The sequence below is a fragment of the Anguilla rostrata genome, chromosome 1 (genome assembly GCF_018555375.3).
Source record: "Anguilla rostrata isolate EN2019 chromosome 1, ASM1855537v3, whole genome shotgun sequence".
In the NCBI taxonomy this organism is placed as follows: Eukaryota; Metazoa; Chordata; class Actinopteri; order Anguilliformes; family Anguillidae; genus Anguilla; species Anguilla rostrata.
The window spans coordinates 19,005,975-19,025,595 of NC_057933.1; the positions used below are offsets into that span (position 1 = coordinate 19,005,975).

The 19,621-nt window shown below is 44.9% G+C and overlaps 2 protein-coding genes across 2 annotated transcripts in view; both read right to left on the bottom strand.

The window, feature by feature from the left end:
• Window positions 1-733: 733 nt before the first annotated feature.
• Window positions 734-12,299, bottom strand: pomt2 (protein-O-mannosyltransferase 2). The gene is made up of 21 exons (XM_064327652.1): window positions 11,237-12,299; window positions 10,909-10,993; window positions 10,576-10,680; window positions 10,219-10,327; window positions 9,486-9,594; window positions 7,965-8,124; window positions 7,736-7,842; window positions 7,232-7,314; window positions 6,989-7,098; window positions 6,796-6,871; window positions 6,612-6,672; window positions 6,416-6,494; window positions 5,989-6,140; window positions 4,960-5,051; window positions 4,665-4,741; window positions 4,485-4,556; window positions 4,261-4,320; window positions 4,064-4,169; window positions 3,690-3,830; window positions 3,393-3,504; window positions 734-2,445 (listed from the first exon to the last, which is right to left on the bottom strand). The coding sequence occupies exons 1-21, from the start codon at window positions 11,545-11,547 to the stop codon at window positions 2,340-2,342; spliced, it is 2,313 nt and encodes a 770-aa protein (XP_064183722.1). The 5' UTR covers window positions 11,548-12,299; the 3' UTR covers window positions 734-2,339.
• Window positions 12,300-12,751: 452 nt separating this feature from the next.
• Window positions 12,752-19,621, bottom strand: part of LOC135250888 (latent-transforming growth factor beta-binding protein 2-like) — a 108,768-nt gene continuing 101,898 nt past the window's right edge. The window contains exons 37-40 of the mRNA XM_064327679.1: window positions 19,364-19,537; window positions 18,782-19,099; window positions 18,058-18,207; window positions 12,752-15,756 (exon numbers count right to left, since the gene is read on the bottom strand). Coding sequence (XP_064183749.1) covers window positions 15,581-15,756; window positions 18,058-18,207; window positions 18,782-19,099; window positions 19,364-19,537 — 818 coding nt within the window. The 3' untranslated portion in view covers window positions 12,752-15,580. The remainder of the gene's footprint in view (window positions 15,757-18,057; window positions 18,208-18,781; window positions 19,100-19,363; window positions 19,538-19,621) is intronic.

Sequence of the window (19,621 nt, forward strand, 5' to 3'; positions counted from 1 at the left end):
CGATGGCTAGACAAAACATTACAGTGTTCAGTAAACGCGTAGAGTATCCAAACTTTAAGAACAATAAATAAAAAATAAAAAACACTTGACTATAATACAAATAAAATAAAAAACTTTGCTTTACATTTTACAGTGGAGAATTTTTGTTGTTACCCTAAAATTAGGGAGCCAGATGTGTAAAATCACTTGTAAATATAATCATTTTTCAAAATACATTGGGGAAAAATCTGTGGAAAATTAAGCAGCGCGAGTCTATGATCGGACAGGTATCTGAAAGGAAGTCGAGGATTTTTGTAACATTTTTTCGAAGCCAATTAAGCTGGGGGCTAAAAAAAGAACATTGCAAGCATCTGACTAAATAATTAGACTGCCTTCACTACAGGCACTTCAAGTTTACTTAAATATTAAAGGCACATTTTCTCACTGTATACATAAGTGATCAGTTACCGCAATTTCTCATAGTCAGTTTCCAGTGAATAAGGACAGGCTAAAGCAAAAGTGGTGAACCCAAAGCTCAAAAAATATGAGGTTGTTTCCAGACGCCCAAGGCACTCATATGTGAGAGATGGGAAAGATGAAACAGTGCAATTAATCATTTTGTATCTTAAACAGGAGTGGGTAGCACCTTCGGGTACGCTGGGTTTCCTCCCACAGTCCACACAAATACACGCAGGTAGGCTAATTGGAGACTCTGGAACACTGTAAAAGAAAGTCTTGATGTCTCAAAAATAGATAAGGAATAGAGTAGACCTTTATTAAATGTGACTGACCAAAATGTAAAATAACTAAAGTAGCTAGTTCCCTTCTGTTTTGTTTGGAGTAAACAAAACAACAAAAACAACACAAAGCACTTTTAAATAGCAACATTGTACACTTATTAACAACACAAATTCTCAACCTATTGCCTTCACGCCAAACATACATTTTAAGTGAATCCCAAAGGAGGCGAAAATATTAGAATTATGGATTAGCAAGAAACACACTGACCACTTTGCCTGATAATGTGAAAATCATTAAACAAACCAAATTTTCCCATTCTTAAATGGGAAAACAAAATACTGGATCACAAATCAGAATTCAAGAATATAACTAAAACAAAAAATACAATCAGACTTACGCATACATGACAAAAACACTAGCGTTTCACATTAGAGGTCAACATATCCTTTCCAAAGGCACTTGTCTATGTATTCTAATTCAGTCTGTAGTGTAAACTAGTCATAGTGTTACATGAAATTCATCTGGACCTCACTAATACTACAGTACTACTAGAGTAAAGTTATACCACAGTACTCCAGAGTTTTCAGGTGTGCTCAGCTCCTCACACACAAAAACACATACCAACATTTTAAGGTCTTATTTCTGTGAACAAAGTTTTCCTGCAAGTAAGAATTCAAATAGCTTTATGCAAAAATAGTAAATCTATGAAACACTTTTCCCTATTTTTTTTTTTTCCACATCAATGCATGAACAGCATCACAAGTTCAATGGTTGTTGAAATGAACAGAAAAGGTAAAGGGGGGAAAAGCTTTGGAATTATTATTATAATTGGAAATTAAATTAAAGAAAAATGAGGATATAACAAAATTCAAATAAATTATATTAAACCAGCTTAGTTGGCAGTTGAAATGTGTAGGCATCTTAGGCACTTGCTATTAGAACAGTGATATTCCCAGTCTGGAATCTAATCTGGATAGTTCCATAGCCAAGGTGTGACAGAGCGAGCCACATTCTTCAGTTGATTGGGCACCGACCATTTGCCCATGCTAGCTGTGCAAGGCCTGTGAAGCTCTCAACAATTGGATTGCTGACTAAAATGGCAGCTGGCAGCACTTTTGGGGAATGCGTACGTGCTAGTGTGCACTCCCCAAAACCGCTGAAGGACAAAGCAGTGACTGGCTTAAAAAACAGCCGAGCATTCCAAATTGGGATGAAATTTAAGGACAAAGTGCAATTCAACTACAAATACAGTCATACAGAATATCAGTCTATACAATTTTGTCTTGCTAATTAAGACAAACTCAGTGTTCTTGGCTGGATACTTTAAAATAAATATCATGTAGTGTCTATGAATATAGATCAATTTACATTTGTGGACAACACATGTCTACACACATCGATAGACACACAATTATACACAAAGTGACATTGCTCATCAGTCACGGGTTATCAGTCGAAGGTTCGCTACACGTGCAAGAACTGCACATCTTAACCTCACCATACCTCGAAGAGTAGCATGTAAAAGAATGCGCTGTAGTGTTACGAGAGTTCACGTAAAATTAAGGCAGTGTTTTGGGGCTCTAGTCAAACAGTCAATGTTTTCCTCCTCTTCAGGGTCATTAAAACTCCCAGGAGTCCATCCACTTGAGGCCAGCCATTGGACTACCTGGCTCATGGGCCAGAGGTCCCCTCATGCCGTAGGAGAGAGGGTGGAACAGGTAAAAACTGCAGGACAGAAACCAGCAAAATCAGCCACAGCAGCATATGGGGATACAGTGTAAAAATAGGAACTATTGCAAATACCTGAGGGTTGTACAATTAAATAATCAAAGAACTTATTGTACATATTGAAAACATATTGCACGAAAAGAAAATAGTTTTTCACCAATTTTTTTCTACTCAAACTGAAGTCAAAATTGAGACTCGTACTGTTATAACATATTTACTTTTCACACACAATTTCTACGACTAATTTTAAGTTGAATAACTGTTTTGACCTGAGGCATTACACACTAGCTTAGAACGTAGCCTCATTTGATTTTTGGCAGTTAATACTATGTGATGTTGAGAGACTATCAGAGTGGTACTTTAAGCCAGGATTAGTTTTTTTCTTTTTTTTTTTACACTGATCCTGTAAACTACACCCAGAAAATGACCTTTTCTTAGTCTGATATTTTGACACTGGCTGGCATTTAAGATACTGGTAAAATGTAAAAATGTCACACAAAATGTTTTCCTGGTTGAGTCGAGAACGGACTGCATAATGAGTGCCAAGATATCTAGTCTGGGTATCTGTTCATCTAGTACTGATATTTAACGAATTCATCGGTCATTGTGTCCAGAAATGCTTTAAAATGCACATTTCATTGTGTGCTGCAAATTACCCTCATTTCATTTTGCAATTAAAGCTAACTATTATTAAAGCTCATGGTTCAGCTGGAGGAAGACAACACTATCTATGCATTTCCAATTAGGGCAATCAGGGTGGTATATACCCCTACCAACCAGTGTACTCCCCATTTTTGGCTGTGATATAGGCATTTTAAGGAATTAGGAATTCCTTGACTATTGATTGAATTAAGGAACTGAATAGATCAATTCAACGACCCCCCAGGTCAAAGCAGCATTTACTTTTGAAAGTGTATTATACAGCAGAAATACCACCACCTCACCTGTAGAGGACGACCAAGAGCAGCAGGGTTTGGCCCCCTCTTTGAAGACAGTAGGCGACAGACGGGGGTAGCAGCAGGTCACCACATTGCAGCAAGGCGTCCCAGGTGACCCCTGAAAGAGACAGCACAGGCTCAGAGGACCCCCGGCCCCAAGACCTCACCCGCGAGCCCAATGCCGAACCCCTGTCTGAGAGCCGTGCCCAAATTCAGCCTCACGTGAACACAGTTTGAACACCCCAGCGCCCGGCCTGAGGGTGGCGGGATAGTGAAAGGACTGATGGGAAGGCCGCGCGGTACCTGTGAGCATGCTGCTGAACAGCATGGCGGGGAAGTAGTGGTGGTAGTAGAGGATGCGGCCCATGCCGTAGAAGGGCAGGTAGTGCAGCAGCCAGCCCAGGAACAGCAGGCCCCCGGCCCCTTTGAGCACCCTGCTGCGCTCTGAAACACAGCACACGCCACACTTCCGGTCTTTACCAAAGCCCCTGGAGACCTCCCCAAAAGGCAAGCGCGTATTTCTGGCGCCTGGAGCTGCTCCAAAGAGGAGTGGCCTAGCTCAAAAGGGGGCGTGGCTAGAGTTAAAGCTAGGGCACTCCCCTTTAGAGCTCCAGGCACCAGAAATATCTTTCTCTCATAAGGAGCACAATACTTCTAAAATTCACTGGACCATTTACCCATGTTCCTCTCGGCCAAAGAGACCCCTCTCTGGATCAGCAGGGAAGCAAGAGACACCATGAACGCGTACAGCCCCAGACTGAACAGGTTGAGCCACCAGATCACCTGGTGAAAAGATGGGCCAGAGTCAGAGCATCAGTCTTTACAAAGTCTGAGCAGGGAAGATACAGATACACAGCCCGGCCACGGAACTTACAGGGTTTCCAAGCAGATACACACGATACTCCGTCTCATTCACTCCAGAGAATCGCAGGCCCTGGAGAGAGATAGCAGAGGTAAGTTGCCTTTAACATTACATTACATTTATTTAGCAGACGCTTTTATCCAAAGCGACGTACAAACATGGAATACTATGCGCACACAATGTAACTGTGCAGTCCATTGTTCTGATGTAAGCTCAGAAAGGTGCACGTTACATACCTGATAGTTGATAGGCCAGTGCCATGGCTTAGAGTTCATTTCATTGTCTTTGGGCTTCAGACCACTGTTGCCCTGAAAATGGAATGAAATGGTTGAGCTACAGCATTGTAAGTCTAACACTGTAGATCTACTCCTGCCCATGTTAAACCTGCGCTCAGCAGGCCCCTCCCATAAGCTCACCCTGATCATGACGATGTGAGACTCGAAAAGAATCTCCAGGAAGGAAGGCTTCAGCACCGACAGGCTAATGTTTGGCACTGTGGGTGTAAGCACAAGTACACACACACACACACACACACACACGCACGCATGCACACACACGCACGCAAAATACGGGCAGCTCATTAAGCCAGTCTTCGCTCATCATTTGTCAACAAATCCAGTGGCCTAATTCATGCTGAAACACGGTATAAACCATTACGCATATTTTACATATATATGGTGAAACAAGCCACCACAGGCACTCCAGGCCTACACTTGGGGTTGATGTGATCCTCAATGTTCCACTGGGAGTTGGGCGTTTCCTTCAGGTACGGACTGCAGGTCACTTCCACCTGTTCCCATCCCCTAAACAGCAAGAGCGCAACACACACACACACACACACAGCGACGGTGTTTATACCTTTTTTTCTTTCGACACATTTCTGTGTCGTGACTGCGTTCCCTGTTCTGTAGAGTTCAGAGAAGGTAAAACTACACTCCTGCATTCGTGCCAGGTGACGGAGGCAGAGTGGACCGACGCCAAAGTCAGCAAACACTGGGTTTCCATGGCAGGCTTCCTATTCGTGTAAATGGGTTATGAGTGTTTGTCAAGGGAAAACCGCAGAGCCAGTTTCAGGCCAAGGATTCGGATCCCCACGCACAGTCAATCCCTTCATTAAAGCACAGGCCCAGCCGAGGAGGCCGGGACCATGGCGTCACGTTTCTGGTCAAAGACAAGCCGCGTGGATTCCTGCTTAATGTGTTTCTGCTTATCCAGTGTGAATTACATCGGTTAAGCGTTTATACATTATTCAGCTACAGATCTGGATATTTACTGATGCTGTCAGGTTAACCAAGTTCAACAAATGTACAAAAGCAATCCACACCTGGGTTTTCATACTGCAACCCTCCCCCCACCACCCCCAATTAAGTACCAAATCTGTAGCAAAGAACCTCGTGCCTGATCCTGAATGGTTTTTGTTTTTAAGTTAACACTGGCACCAAATTCAGGCCCAAACTGTCATAAACTGCCTTAACCATTTAAGGTATAAGATCACCAATATGTGATTAGAATGTTCTTAACTGAACATTCTAATGTGATGTAACAATAAATGCTGGTAGTTTAAAGCAGTGGAGTTCTAGAACACTGACTTTGAATTGAAAAAAAAACACATTACAAAAAAGCCTACAGCTCAAATGGTTAATTGATCAATTAGATGCCGTGCCACAATAAAAGTCAGCAGGCCACGCGGCTCTCCAGGGCCAGGGTTTTAGACTCTTGCTGCGGAATAATGTGCCTCACCACTTGGGCAGGGTCTTGCCGGTGGAGTAGAGTGCGCAGCCCGTGGAGCGATGGAGGAAGCGCACTTTGCTGCGCAGCACCTTGATCAGGTCGCCTTTCCGCCCCCCGCACACCTCCACCTGCCACAGGTCATTGGGGTCCCCCGTCCCGTTCTGCCAAAGCCAGACAGGAGTGAGACCCGCACCCCAGCCTCCTTTGCAAAAAGCCGCATGTGAAATACGGCAGTGGAAATCATTCTTTAATTTAAATTATGCGCTGAAATAAAATGTATATCAGCGAAACAAAACCTATACACCACTAAAAAAATGCACCACTAAAGAAAAACCTAATACACCAAAGAAAAACATTAGATTTTCATTTAAGCTAATTTAAATGACAGGACTACATTAATAATCGGACATTAGCCAGGTAATTATTAATTACTCACAATCCCGTAGCCCGTGACCTGGAAGTGCTTCTTGGTGAGGGGTGCTTCGTGGAAGTGACTGTGGAGGTTTCGAGTGGTCCTGAGACACAACACACAGTGCTGCCTTTACTACTCATCGTAAAGACCCATTTCAGTAACCAAAAAGAAAGATGGCGACCATTTCACCTCAGGTCAAGCTGACGAGGATGGCGCTTACTCTTTGTGCTCCAGCCGGATGATGTCACCGTGACGGACACGCTTCGGGGGTCCAGATTGGTCTGCATCACAGAGAGTGAGCGAGAGAGCGAGGGAGACATTACTGAACCAACCACTGGGCTCAGACATATCCATAATCCCAGTATAACCATGACCCGCCCCCTGCAAACCAGCGACTCTCTCACCGTCCTCACTGCCCGCACTGTCGGGCCTCCGGACCACCCACAGGTTGTTGAGGTCCTTGTGGAGGTAGGCGGTTACCTGAGGAGAGACGCACAAGAGGGACGGCCTGGTCAGCTAAGGACTACGCTGCCCAAGAGGGGACAGGCAGGAAGGGGGCAGACCGCGGCGGGCACTGGGCACAAACAGGAAGCTGACCTGCTGCTGGCGGGCGCCCACCCCTTCCGGGTACAGATGCCAGTGGGAGTGCAGGTACCCGCCCGCGATCCGCAGGTTCTTCACCGTGACGACCGAGCCGTACGCTAGATCTGCGGAGCGACAAAGAGAATCAGAACAGTGACATCACGTTTCCATAGCGACAGTCTGCCATTACAGACGGGTGGAAGGTGAACGGGGGGCTGGACGCGTAATGAACCGCAGCCCGTGGCGACGGCGGCTCACACTCGGGCATGGAGGCGTTGTGCAGGTTGTTCCCAAGCAGCCGAGACTGGAAGGCTGAGCTGAAGAAGCCGTCTCCAGGACCGCTGTAGAGAGAAGAGAAAGAGTCCTTCATCACCACCTGCACAGCAATCACACTCACAACACTGACTCATTAACCCTTTAAAGTGTAAAATACTAGTTCAGCCCAATGATTTTTGCGACGTGAGGAAACAGGACAGACAGGAATTTCAGTGGTATGAACTACCCCACCATAGAACGTCTGATGCCGGTGCTTGCCGTTGCAGGCGGTTCACCTTGTCTAATTGCAGGTGAAATAGTTTTAGTTACAAGTGGATTACTCAATCATACATTTTTTCCTGATTGCAAAGACAGTCTGATTTTTTTACTCCATCTATGAATCCTGAATGGAAGCCAGCGTGTGCCTTTCGTACATAAATGGTGACTTTTTGAGAAATGACATGTAACGTTTAAGGATCTTTACATGGTCAGCAGAAGAGCACCAACCTCTTGTTCAGGATGACAAAGTGGACAGCAAAGACAGTCATGTACAAAGAGAGCGGGACGACGATCAGCCCGAACACACGGGCCAGGAGGTGCTTCCCCAGCTCCGTCTGGGAGGGAGGCAGGGAGAGAGAGAATCAGAGAGAGAAAGAGAGATCAGTGACACCATCAGACCTCTTCCAGACTGATAGACTGAGCGGAGGTACAGCATACAGTGGTGAGAAGGTGGTACCATAGAAATCTCCAGGTCCCCCAACAGCCCCCACAGGTCCGACGCAGTGTTCAGTCCCACCAGTAGGATGACAAACAGCCCCACAAACTTCACCCCTAGTGCTCCGGCAAGATTCGCTCCTGTCAGCAGTAACCATATCCACCAGGGGGCGCTGAAGGGCCTTGAATGCAATAATATTTTAAGCATTAGAAAGCAGCAAAGATATTTAAAAAGCAACATGTAGGATATTTGGTTATATTAAAATAAATATAGCACAGTTTCATTATGCTGTTGGTATTGCAGTCATATTCTGCCTGTGGCCATACATGTGATTCTTGTTTGTCTTAATAACACTAAGTTGGTATTACTTTGTGCAGCCTGAACTATGAAGGAGTGCAAGGCCACGTAAAATATTACAGACCCCATAGGGTTCCTTTCCTCCACTCTTCAGATAGAAAGCAGCAGATAACCCAGGCATCATACCTCACTCACTGACACAGCACCACCCTCTCCCAGCTGAAAAGCCAACCAAAACCCATCCCCCATTTACATACAAACCGGTCCACATGTACACAACATTAACACAGACACACACACCCCACCTCATGTAGAGCACTAACCCAGACAGACACGCACCCAGGCACACACACACACACACACACACCCCTCCTCATGTACACGGCCATAACACAGACAAAGACACAGGCGCACACACAGACAACCCCCCCTCATGCACTTGGCTCAAACACAGAGACTCTGACACCCCTCCTCATGCATTAATGTCTAGTAAAAGGACTAGTCACACTACTATTTATGTCTTGTTTTTGGAAATAGTATTCAATGCTATACCTCATAACCACACACACAGACACAGACAAGCCTCCCTATCACTTCATTAGATTACAGGAAACAAGAGCAGAGGGGGAAAGTCCAGGGGTCAAAAAGTAAAAGTCCTGCCATGTGTTTCTTCCTTCCATGAACTCAGCCAGCTGATTTCACTCATTTGTTCCAGCCCCTGACTGAAGAATTGTGCTAATTAGCAAATCCAGGCAATTGGAGCAAAATGCTGGGAAGTTTGGGACTTTTTAATGTTCTGAACCTTGATGTTCCTGACCCCCCACTGACCGGCAGGCAGCAGGAAGTGGAGGTTAAGTCCGACATCAAAGTTAAACAACCGACGTAAAATGCACATGTCTATTTCCTGCCTTTGAGAACAAAGTATTTAGAGCCATCTATTGCGCACACATGGTTCTTCAGTTATTCTGTGAACCCAAAGAGTCTGCTTGGTGTGACACTTTTCCGCGAATCGCTCTCTGTCTCATTATAACTGCTGGGTTGCCTAATAAAACTCACCAAAGCTGTGCCTCAACACTTCTTACAATTATCTGATAATTAATATTTGACACTTGAGCATATTCTGGAGAACACAGACATGCACACAAACTTTCAAATACGTCAGCATCAATATGATCGATCCACTTATCCTAGAAACAAAGTGCATGAACAGGTCAGGCAGTCTGAGCAAGGCAGGTGACTGCTTACCTGTCTTTCTGCTGGTTGAATTTGACCATACTCAGCACTGAGCCCATTATAAAGAACATGAGGATGGGGTCCAATAGAATGTATTGGGAGATGGTGATACAACCAGTGTCTGTGGAGGCAATGATGAAAAAAATCCCACCAGAGCTACAGTTCAGTATTTCACTCTGAAAGAGGGTATATCAGCCAGGTACTACTACAGTACATCTCTATAGACCTCAAAGTAGACAGCAGTTGGACCTTGTTTTCCCTGAAGTACAAATTATCTGTGTCACTATATGTTCTTCATTCATGTTCCTTTCACCCTACTGCTGATACCAGTAATAGTTTATACTGTATTGGTTGTAATCTATGGAATAAAAATGAAAACGTACATGTATTTTTTGTTTGATAGGCTGGTTATTAATAATAATTAACACAGCACTTTTGACTGGCTTAAATATACTCTAATAGGTGAATGAATTACTGGATGTATAAGTTGAAATAAGTCTTGTACCCATCTAATAAGTCTATTGAAAGGACAATTAAAACCTGGGGCCCCGATGTCCAGTGTGCCTTATATTTTTCAGACAATATTTTTATATTAATTGAGAAATGACTAGTGTTTATTTTACACAGCCATCTTTGCTTGTCTTTGTGAATAATTTCAAGACGACACTGGAAGTCGATGGGCACGGTCTGGTTTGAAGTGGGGAGAAAACAAAACCTGACCCCGTTGCCATGGAAACACACTCACCAAAGACGAGCAGGGAGGCAGAGATGAGGGCAGCTGCGGGGGACTGGGAAAGGTTCAGCACTGTGAGGTAGGCGAAAGGGGGCAGGCAGGAGCCCAGGAGCGCGCAGAACTGCAGCGGGAAAGCCAGCAAATTTATCGATGGTCCAATCAGAGAGAGCCAGACCCAGCACACTTATCAGCGGCGTGCAACTGCCTCGGGCCCGACCACCAGCAAGGCCCACAGGCAGTGGCACACATGGCGTGTCTGTCCAATCGGATCAGCAAACAGCGCTTTTAGCAACAGACAGCAAAAAACACATTGAAAGTCAAATATGCAGAGAGGGCTGGGTAGAAGTGTGCTGTAATTATGAGGCTCACCCCCCTCATGCCCCAGTAGATGTGGTGTTCATATTTGTCTCCTGGTTTTCCAAACGGAAAGGTGCCGTCATAGCCAGTCATGTACCCGGCTAAACCAATCAGCATCTAAAGCACACAAGGAAAGATTTCACACACTTACAGGTTGGTCCATACAGATGATGTATAACCGGGCAATACACAACCAATTATTCAGCCTCACAAGAGGCTCAGAAAACATACAGGTCTAAATGCAGAAGAGGCAGACTTTAATTTGAAGAAAACAGAAAACTGATATGCAAGGATGTTTCAAAATATTATGTGCAATACAATGTTTTCACGTGCAATCAGTCATACTTTTCCCAGTGGTGGATGGACATCAAAGAAGAAAGTCCTGTTGATGTAGTAGCTGCCCATTTTCCCAAAGTGAGTCTCATCCCAGCTACAAAGATAAGTTAATATGGTGAGAACTAAACACTGAACATTTTGTTTTATCTGCTTATCTCTGTAATTGGCTAGACATCAAGTTTGAGACAGATTGTGCCTCCTGCAATCTATACATAAATCCCAGAGAGGTTGAGAAAATCATGCATAAACTCTCAAGTTTGTAGCATTTTATATGGTCTTAATCCCCAACTTGATTTGCAATAGACAGCAAATAAAAACTAGGAACAAAAGGGCTCACCATATATGGGGTGGTTCCAGGATCAAGTAAAAGCGTGTGGCAAAAGATGCTAACACCACCAACGGAAAGACATAGATTGTGCTCCGCTTGTCTGTGTTTGTAGTGCAGGGTTTTAACTTTAGTGTTGGTTTCATTACGCCATTGAAAGGAGACTGCGAGTCACTCCGTTGTTCGTTCGTCTTCGGAGTTATTACATCTTCGGTCTTCTCAGTTATTAAGTTTAGCTCACCCATTTTCACTGAAGCTTTCCGCTTCCTTACAATAACTCCGTGTCTGTTGCTCCATTGTGTTTCGCATTCTCTACTTTCCATTGAAAATATGGAAGCGTTCTGTTGTAAGGCTTCAACCTACCTGAACCCTAAAGCGCGGCTTAATAACGTGAAGCTTTCCAGATGTATCTCACAGTCTATATTGTCTCATCATTAACAAACACTTGGGAAATCAGTTATCTCGCGAAAACTGACGAAAGAATTGCCCTGCAACAGTCTGAATTTCGACGATACGGTTTGTGAAACTGGAGTTCATATTTACTCTTACACATGTCATCCAACGCCCCTTTACATTAAAGAAATGTGACTAACAAGAAATAGTTCTCGACAAATGTTTCATGCATACTTAATCAAACAGAATAAAATACGTTCAGAGTGAAGTTGCTTCTACATAGATGGCCAACTTGCTGGATAGTGTTAACCCTTGCTACTCGAACCAACGAACCCAAAACTAATTTCACTCAGCAACGTTCCAAATGTTGCAACTTTACATTCGACTCATTAGCTACGTGTCACTTGAGCATCGTTCAAGAAATCCATAACAACCATTAACTGCTACATGCTACATACGTCTAGCCTAGCTACCTACAACAAAGTGTAATCACTTCTCTTGCAAGTCTGCACATAGCTGAATATTTATATGGTGAAACTGTTCACCAAATGTTCTATATTAAACAAGCATGCTCGATATACACTTTAAAAGGATCAGACTAATATAGCAGATGAGAACGTGCCCATTACTGTACTTTATAAACACACATTACTTATCAGTTGCTATCCGCCATATTTACGCACGTGTTTGTGGGACTTGTATTTTACAGCGCGAGTCAACATGCGCTGAATGAAAATAAAAAAACACAATTTCCCAAAAGCCAACGTAAACCATGAGTCATGCAGATTTAACCAATCATAAAAGGACGAGCATAACAGAGACATTTCGTATGTCCACTGGATGTCGCTGTTGTTGCAAATATATTTCATGTCTCTCCCAATAGGCTACAGGCGTTCATTCTATCCACTATCTATGACTGACACCCCTGCGGCTACAGGTAGGGAAATTGCATTTCAGGGCTCAATAGGTTCCCTTTATTGCCTGATAAATTAAACGAAAAAGGTGAAGGCCTTACCTGTTGCTGAATTACCATCGTTTTGGGTTTATGGGCAGATGTTCTTATTTTAGGCGTTTTTAAATAGTGTGAGCTTTGTGTCTGTGATTGTGCAAAACAATAATAAGAAATGACAACTATTTATTTATTTTCTTTTGAATTTTATTTTCATGACTGAAAGTGACTACAGTTAGAGGCAAACATGAAGAATGAACAAAAAAATATTTCCAGACCAGTTTCAAACAGAGGGACTTCCCCTTCATCCTATAATTTATGTATTTAACCCCACCCCACCAAAAAACAAACAAAAAAACCATCACCCCTTGCTTTACCTCAAAGGGAGTCTCATTAGTCTAATTACATGAAGGGAAGTATACAGTACTGTCTACGTTGTAGTAGCCACTGCATACAGAATTCCTTCTTTATCGAATGCAGGTTGAGGGCATCAGTCATTGAAAAAGGCAACATCCAATAATACAAAAGACACGTTATTTTTAGAGGCTGGCAAGATCTCTCTAGACACAGACACCATGTTAGCACTTTGGAGAGATAGCTGTCATTTGTTGTTCATACTCAAAAGCCAGAATATAAAAGAAATGTGATCTCTTTTTATTTGTATATATTTTTTTGCTCCATCAGCAAGTGTGAGGCATTTTGTAAAGCAAAACATCTGTGCTCTTTTCCCTGGGATGTACCACTCTGATCCAGATGTATTGTGAAAGACATGAAGCATTTAATCTCTCGTTTATCCTTGATGCAGAATTGCAATGGCATAGATCACTCGTTAAGTGATTGGGTTGACTGCTTGCACACATCAGTGGCACCACATTTAGACTGTGCTAGATACAGAGTACTGCCAAGCCCCAAAATGATTTCCAATGTCTGCTCCACAGGGCAGGATACATACACTTTCTATGGTACAGTGTAAACCATTTTTCTCATACATAAAAGATATGTTAAAAAAACAACAATTTTACAGAGATATAAAATCTACATAGCTAAGTCATTATATTGAATGTTTTTTTGGTTCTTTTTCATTTTTGTCAAGCAAAAATATTGGTTGTGCTATATATCTAGTTAGAATATATCACAAAGAATTTAATTACATAATACTAGATCTGTACAAAATATTCCAAACCCCTTCAACAATGCTCTAGTATCTCCCGTTCTGGTCTGCATCTGTGGGAATGATCTTACATGGGATCTGACAAACACAATGTGAATGCACTCTGTAAACATTTAATGGAGAGCTTGAGCATTGTATCTTTAGTCTTACTGCATGTGTGCTAATACATGTTGAATGTCCTTACATATGCCCGCACAAGCTGTGTAGCAAAGGCTGGCTTGTAAAAAACCATCAAACATAAAATAGCTCACCATATACATTTACGCCACTTCCCAACTAACACATACCATTCTTGCAATGACTATGTTACAGTTGCTGTAATTTGTAGTATTGTAATGTTGCATTAGACAGAGGAACATTGAACGAACATTGTGTTGGTTGGGCAAGACCTTGTTTATCCTCCAAATACTGCCTCTTGACACCAACGCCACTCGAGATCAACTCCACCTCCAGCAGAAGAGGTCATTAGGGACCATGTATCTAGGTTATAGTGGGAGTTAAGATGTTTGTGTCTTGGTGTGTCCTCAAGGGTACGCCTTTTCCTTTGTGAAACAATCTTCTAGCTTTAGCAGAGCCTGGATAACATAATGTGCTCTTAAAGATCTGTAGGTCATTCTGTCTGAATCATCTGTGGGCTTCCGTGAAGAAGCCATTTCGCTGACCATTCAAACACAGCCAATGAGTGAAAAGGGCTCGACACCACGCACATGCTCACTGTTAATATGTGCAGGGATGGATAGATCTTGTTACCAAAATTACGGTAGAAAAAGAACAACACTGAATCGTTTTCCATAATATGAAGGTGCATAATGTATTTACGCAAAAACATGAGTGGCTATAGCAAAATAAAGGACCGTTATGCTGTATACTGTATGTTCCAGTGGTGGAAACGTGGGCTACTGTGAGGTGAGCTTGTCGTCAAAACTGGTTTTCCTGCTTTGTGCTTGTGGATACAAAGATCGTGAAGAAAATGGAATTTAAAACCCAAGTGTCTGCAGATATGAAACATCACTGCCCTTACATAATCGCTTGAGGACTTGTGAGTGGTGAAGAGCTGGGTACAGTGAACACTGGTTACAGATGCTTTTATGGTTGTGATCTGTGCCATTTCCTTACACTCTTACAAAAACATCCAATAGGACCACAGAGGAACTGGCCTGTCCTCCAGGATGTTTTTGTAAGGGCTGTATCTTTCCAGAACAATCATAATTAAAACCACATGACCAGTCAGAATTTATTCATTATATAATATATATATATATTTTTTTACAAAACATAATTTAGCACTATTAGTTTAAAAAGCTTTATACTCTAAAAGAAATAAATAATTCATAGAACGAAAGAAAAAAATGTCCAAAGAAGTGTATGTACATGAAGCTCCGTATGAGGACAGGAAAATGTGAGCGAACCCGATTGGACTATTAGGGCTGGAGCGAGGAGTGGAATGCCTGGAGTCAATCCTCATAGAGATCCCTTTAAGGCAAATGCAAACAGAGCAAAGTAACAAATCCCATGCAATACATTCACTGCACAGCTCTTTCCCACCCGGGTCCTCGTGTGTGTGTGTGTGTGTGTGTGTGTGTGTGTCTGCGTGCGTGTGTCTGTGTGTGTGTGTGTGGTGTGTGTGTGTGTCTGCGTGTGTGTGTTGTGTGTGTGTGTTGCGGCGTGTGTGTGTGTGTGTATCTGTTCTGAGGGGAGGGCTGACATTCCTGCTGTTCTATTGAAAGTTTAGTGCCAAGCCCAGGGAGAGGGCTGGGGGGCGGTGGTGCGGGCAGAGAGACGGAGGGAAGGAGGGAGGGGGAGGATTGGGCGAGAGCACGGAGAACTGCGCCGCGACACGCCCTCACTTTCCCGCCTCTCTCTGGGAGGACGCAGGGGCTTCTGGGATGCACTCGTGGGGCCTGGCGGAGGCCTGGAAGCCGGGCAGGCAGGTGCAGCGGTACGAGCCCTCCGTGTTGGCGCACGCCCCGTTCTTGCACAGCGGCACCTTGTCGCCGATGTCTTTGCACTCGTCGATATCTGGGGCACAGACAGGGGAGAGGGCAGACAGAGAGTTAGACACACGCTCCGTCTGGAAACTGTCCGCTCGCAATCCGCGCGATGTCACAGAAATCCCAGCCCTTTCAAGACCGAGCCGCTCCGCGAGACGGATCCCCGGAGGTTATGGAGTCTGAGATGCGCAAGGTCTGGGCGCGGTGATGTGAGATGAGACCGGTGTGGCTATCGCTCTTGTGCTGAAGACGCGGGCAGTTAAATTGGAAGCAGAGGCGTGTCGGTTCGAGGAACGGGCCCGACGCTTCCCAGGCCGGGAGCGCCCCCTGGGGAGGCATTAGAAACGACACGCCCCTCACAGGCAGCCTTTTAAACATGATTCATTCCACTCACCCGGCTGATAGTGGGTCACGCTCTCAGGCCTGCAGACGCTCTGAGATTTACTCAAACACCAGCTTATCTCTACACCATCCTCTCTCACTCTCTCACTCTCATACACACTCCCTCTCTCTCACTGTCCCTCTCTCATACACCATCCCCTCTCTCACTCCTCTCATACACCATCCTCTCTCACTGCCTCCATCCTGCCTCCTCTCACTGTCCTCTCTCATACACCTCCTCTCTCTCACTGTCCCTCTCTCACTCACGCTTCCTCTCTCTCACTCTCATACACACTCCCTCTCTCTCACTGTCCCTCTCTCATACACCATCCTCTCTCTCACTGTCCCTCTCTCATACACCATCCTCTCTCTCACTGTCCCTCTCTCATACACACTCCCTCTCTCTCACTGTCCCTCTCTCATACACCTGCTCTCTCATCTCACACATCACCTCTTCACGTCCTTCTCACTCACTTTCTCCCTCTCTTATACACACTCCTTCTCTCACTGCCCCCACACATCCCTCATGACCTCTCTCCGCTCTCTCTCACCAGCTTCTCCCTATCACCTCCTCTCTCTCATAGCATTTTCTCCCTCCACATCACCTCCTCATGCACTTCTCGCTATACACACACCCACCCGTACACACTCTCTCTCTCCCCCTGGCTCCACCCTCATATACACACACCCACCCGCACCACACTCTCTCTCTCTCTCTCCCTGCCTCCAACCTCATATACACACACCCACCACACACTCTCTCTCTCTGCCTCCCCCCTCATATATACCCGTACCCACTCTTTCTCCCTGCCTCCACCCTCATATATACCCATACCCGCACACACTTTTTTTTCTCTCTCTCCCTGCCTTCCCCCTCATATACACACACACACACACACACACACACACACACTCTTTCTCTCTCCCTGTCTGTCCCCCTCATATCCAACCACACCCACCCACACACACTCTTTTTCTCTCTCTCCCTGCCTCACCCCTCATATGCACCCAAACCCACTCACACACACACTCTTTCTCTCTCCTTGCCTCCCACCCTCATGTGCGCACACACACACACACACACACACACACTCCTCTGTGTGTCCTGTGCATTCTTATCTCCCGGACCACACATCTTTAGCGAGCAGATGATTCAAATGTACAGCACCGCTGCATGACGTCATGTTGCGTGTAAACATTTGATTTGAGCTGAATGGCCAGAGGCACATCGGGCGAGTCAGCTGTTGTTGCTTACATTGAAAATGCCTACATTGCAGTAGACTCCCTTTCATCGATACTCTCCGCGTGCTTTCCATCTGCTCTGCTGGCTGCCTCGGCTGTCACTGCTCTGCTCTCAACCCAAAGGCCCCGGGCTGTTCATATCATCTCTCAATGTGAAATGGTGGTCGTACGTAAATGTGAGACTTGGAAAGGCCCTTGATTTTACAAATTAGTGCCACTAACTTGAAATGTCACATTTCAAAGTGCCATTTAAAGGAACTTTTGACCTTGAGATTTGCTATATTCCATGCATTATGACTCCTACACAATACGGAAACAAGCAGTATCATAGGAGTTTCCCTTCAAACTACACAGCAGATCTAAAGGATGATTTACATTGATAGCTGGGGTCCACGCTTCTGGGTTGGAGTGGTTTCCATAAGCTCCTGTTCACAAATTGAGGCTAAAAATAAAATAATGACCTCCTCCACTGTGTTGGTTATGCATATCCTCCAATTAGTAAGAACAAAAACATACACTCAATAACAATGGTAGGGACAGTACTCTTAATATACATTTCACTCCTTATGTCTACATGCAAGCCTTCTATTGGTCCCATCTCTGTAGATTCAGTTGAAACAGAAAATTAGAGCAAAAAGCTTAAACTCCTAAACTCAGGAAAAAGGGGGGTGAATGGCTTGGAACACGGGGGGGAGAGGGGCCGTACCGATGCAGGCCATCTTGGCCAGGTTGAGCTCGTAGCCGTCGAAGCAGTCGCAGGTGTAGCCCTCGCGCACGCGCACGCAGCGCCCGTTCTCACAGCCGTTCAGGACGCCGCACTCCTCCGCCTGCAGCCCCTCGAAGCCGTCGTAGCGCTCTGAGAGACAGGGGGAGAGACAGGGACACGCGTTAGCGACCCTTTACTAACATACTAACAGTACAACAGCTAGCCTGCACTGCAAAATGTGCACAACCTAGTTAGCTTAATGGTACTACAGTATCACCACTAAGAGTAAGTGGATCTTCTTGACAGTCTATCTTTGGTTGCCACACCTTTTTGTAGTTTTTCATTTAATCATAAAAAAAAATGTTGGTATCATTTCCATTAATATCTCACAATATGCAAGGTGTTCCTGTAGTATATCAGCGACAATTGTTTTGTTAAGAGCGGTATAAATACTGTCTTATTGTATTATACTGGAAATTAATTGTTACTAATTTAACTTGAAGAAACTATTGTCAGGCTAATCATTTTCAATTGGTAAATGAACTGATTGAATTGCAGGTCCAGTTTCATTTTACACAATCTGATTTACTTGTTAATATAAAGAAGTACTGTAGAATAGAGATAAGATATCTACAGTGCGTCAGTAGTAGAAGTACAGTATAAATGATCTGTGTAGCTGGGTCAGGTATAGCAGAGATACAGGAATCCTCTGGGAGATGCGCACCGCTGTAGGGGTCCACTAGGTGGGGCTGGAACTCTCTGGGCCGGAGTACAGGGCTCCTTGCCGCCTCGCGGGAGCCGTAGTCATCGCTAGAGTCCGGCCCGGGGTAGAAGGAGCCTGGCTGGGGGTCTTGGGGCCCGTACTCAGATCCCGGAGTGTTGTAGTAGCTGCCGCGGCCGCCAGGCACGTAACCGCCCCAGTAGAGGGCGCCGTCGGGGCCCTCCGACCCGTCAGGCCCGTACTCATAGCCCGGCCTCTCCCGCAGGCTGTCGGTATCTTCTAGAATCCTTCTGGGCAGGTTGCATAGCGAGGCATAGTCATCTGTCAAGACAAACACAAACACATATATCCATCCATCCATCCATTACCTATACCGACATATTACAGGTCAGGGTTGCGGAAGGAGCTGGAGCCTATCCCAGCATGCATTGGGAGAGAGGCAGGACAGTTTGCCAGTCCATCACGGGGCATACACACCGTTACAAACACATATAATGAGTGCCATTTCTTTATTTCACGGAACCACAGTCACCGTATGGACTGGAGGCAAACATCTGACTGGGACCTAATTCGCTGCAGACTCACTAGAGCTCCTCTCAGGACAGAAGGCACACTGGCTGCCCCAGGCCACTCCAAACAGACAACAGCATTCCGTGTAGGTGGTCCTCTTGGTCACCAGGGGGTCGGAGCACATGTTATCCCCTGTCAGGCCCTGCCAGCAGATGTCCACGTGGTAGTCTTCGTCCGGGTCGTGGCTCTCTGCAGGAGAAGCGAGACGTCTTTAAGCACACAGACGGCGCACGGGGGACAGCTTCGCGCAGACGGCCTGCAGCTCGGCGCGAA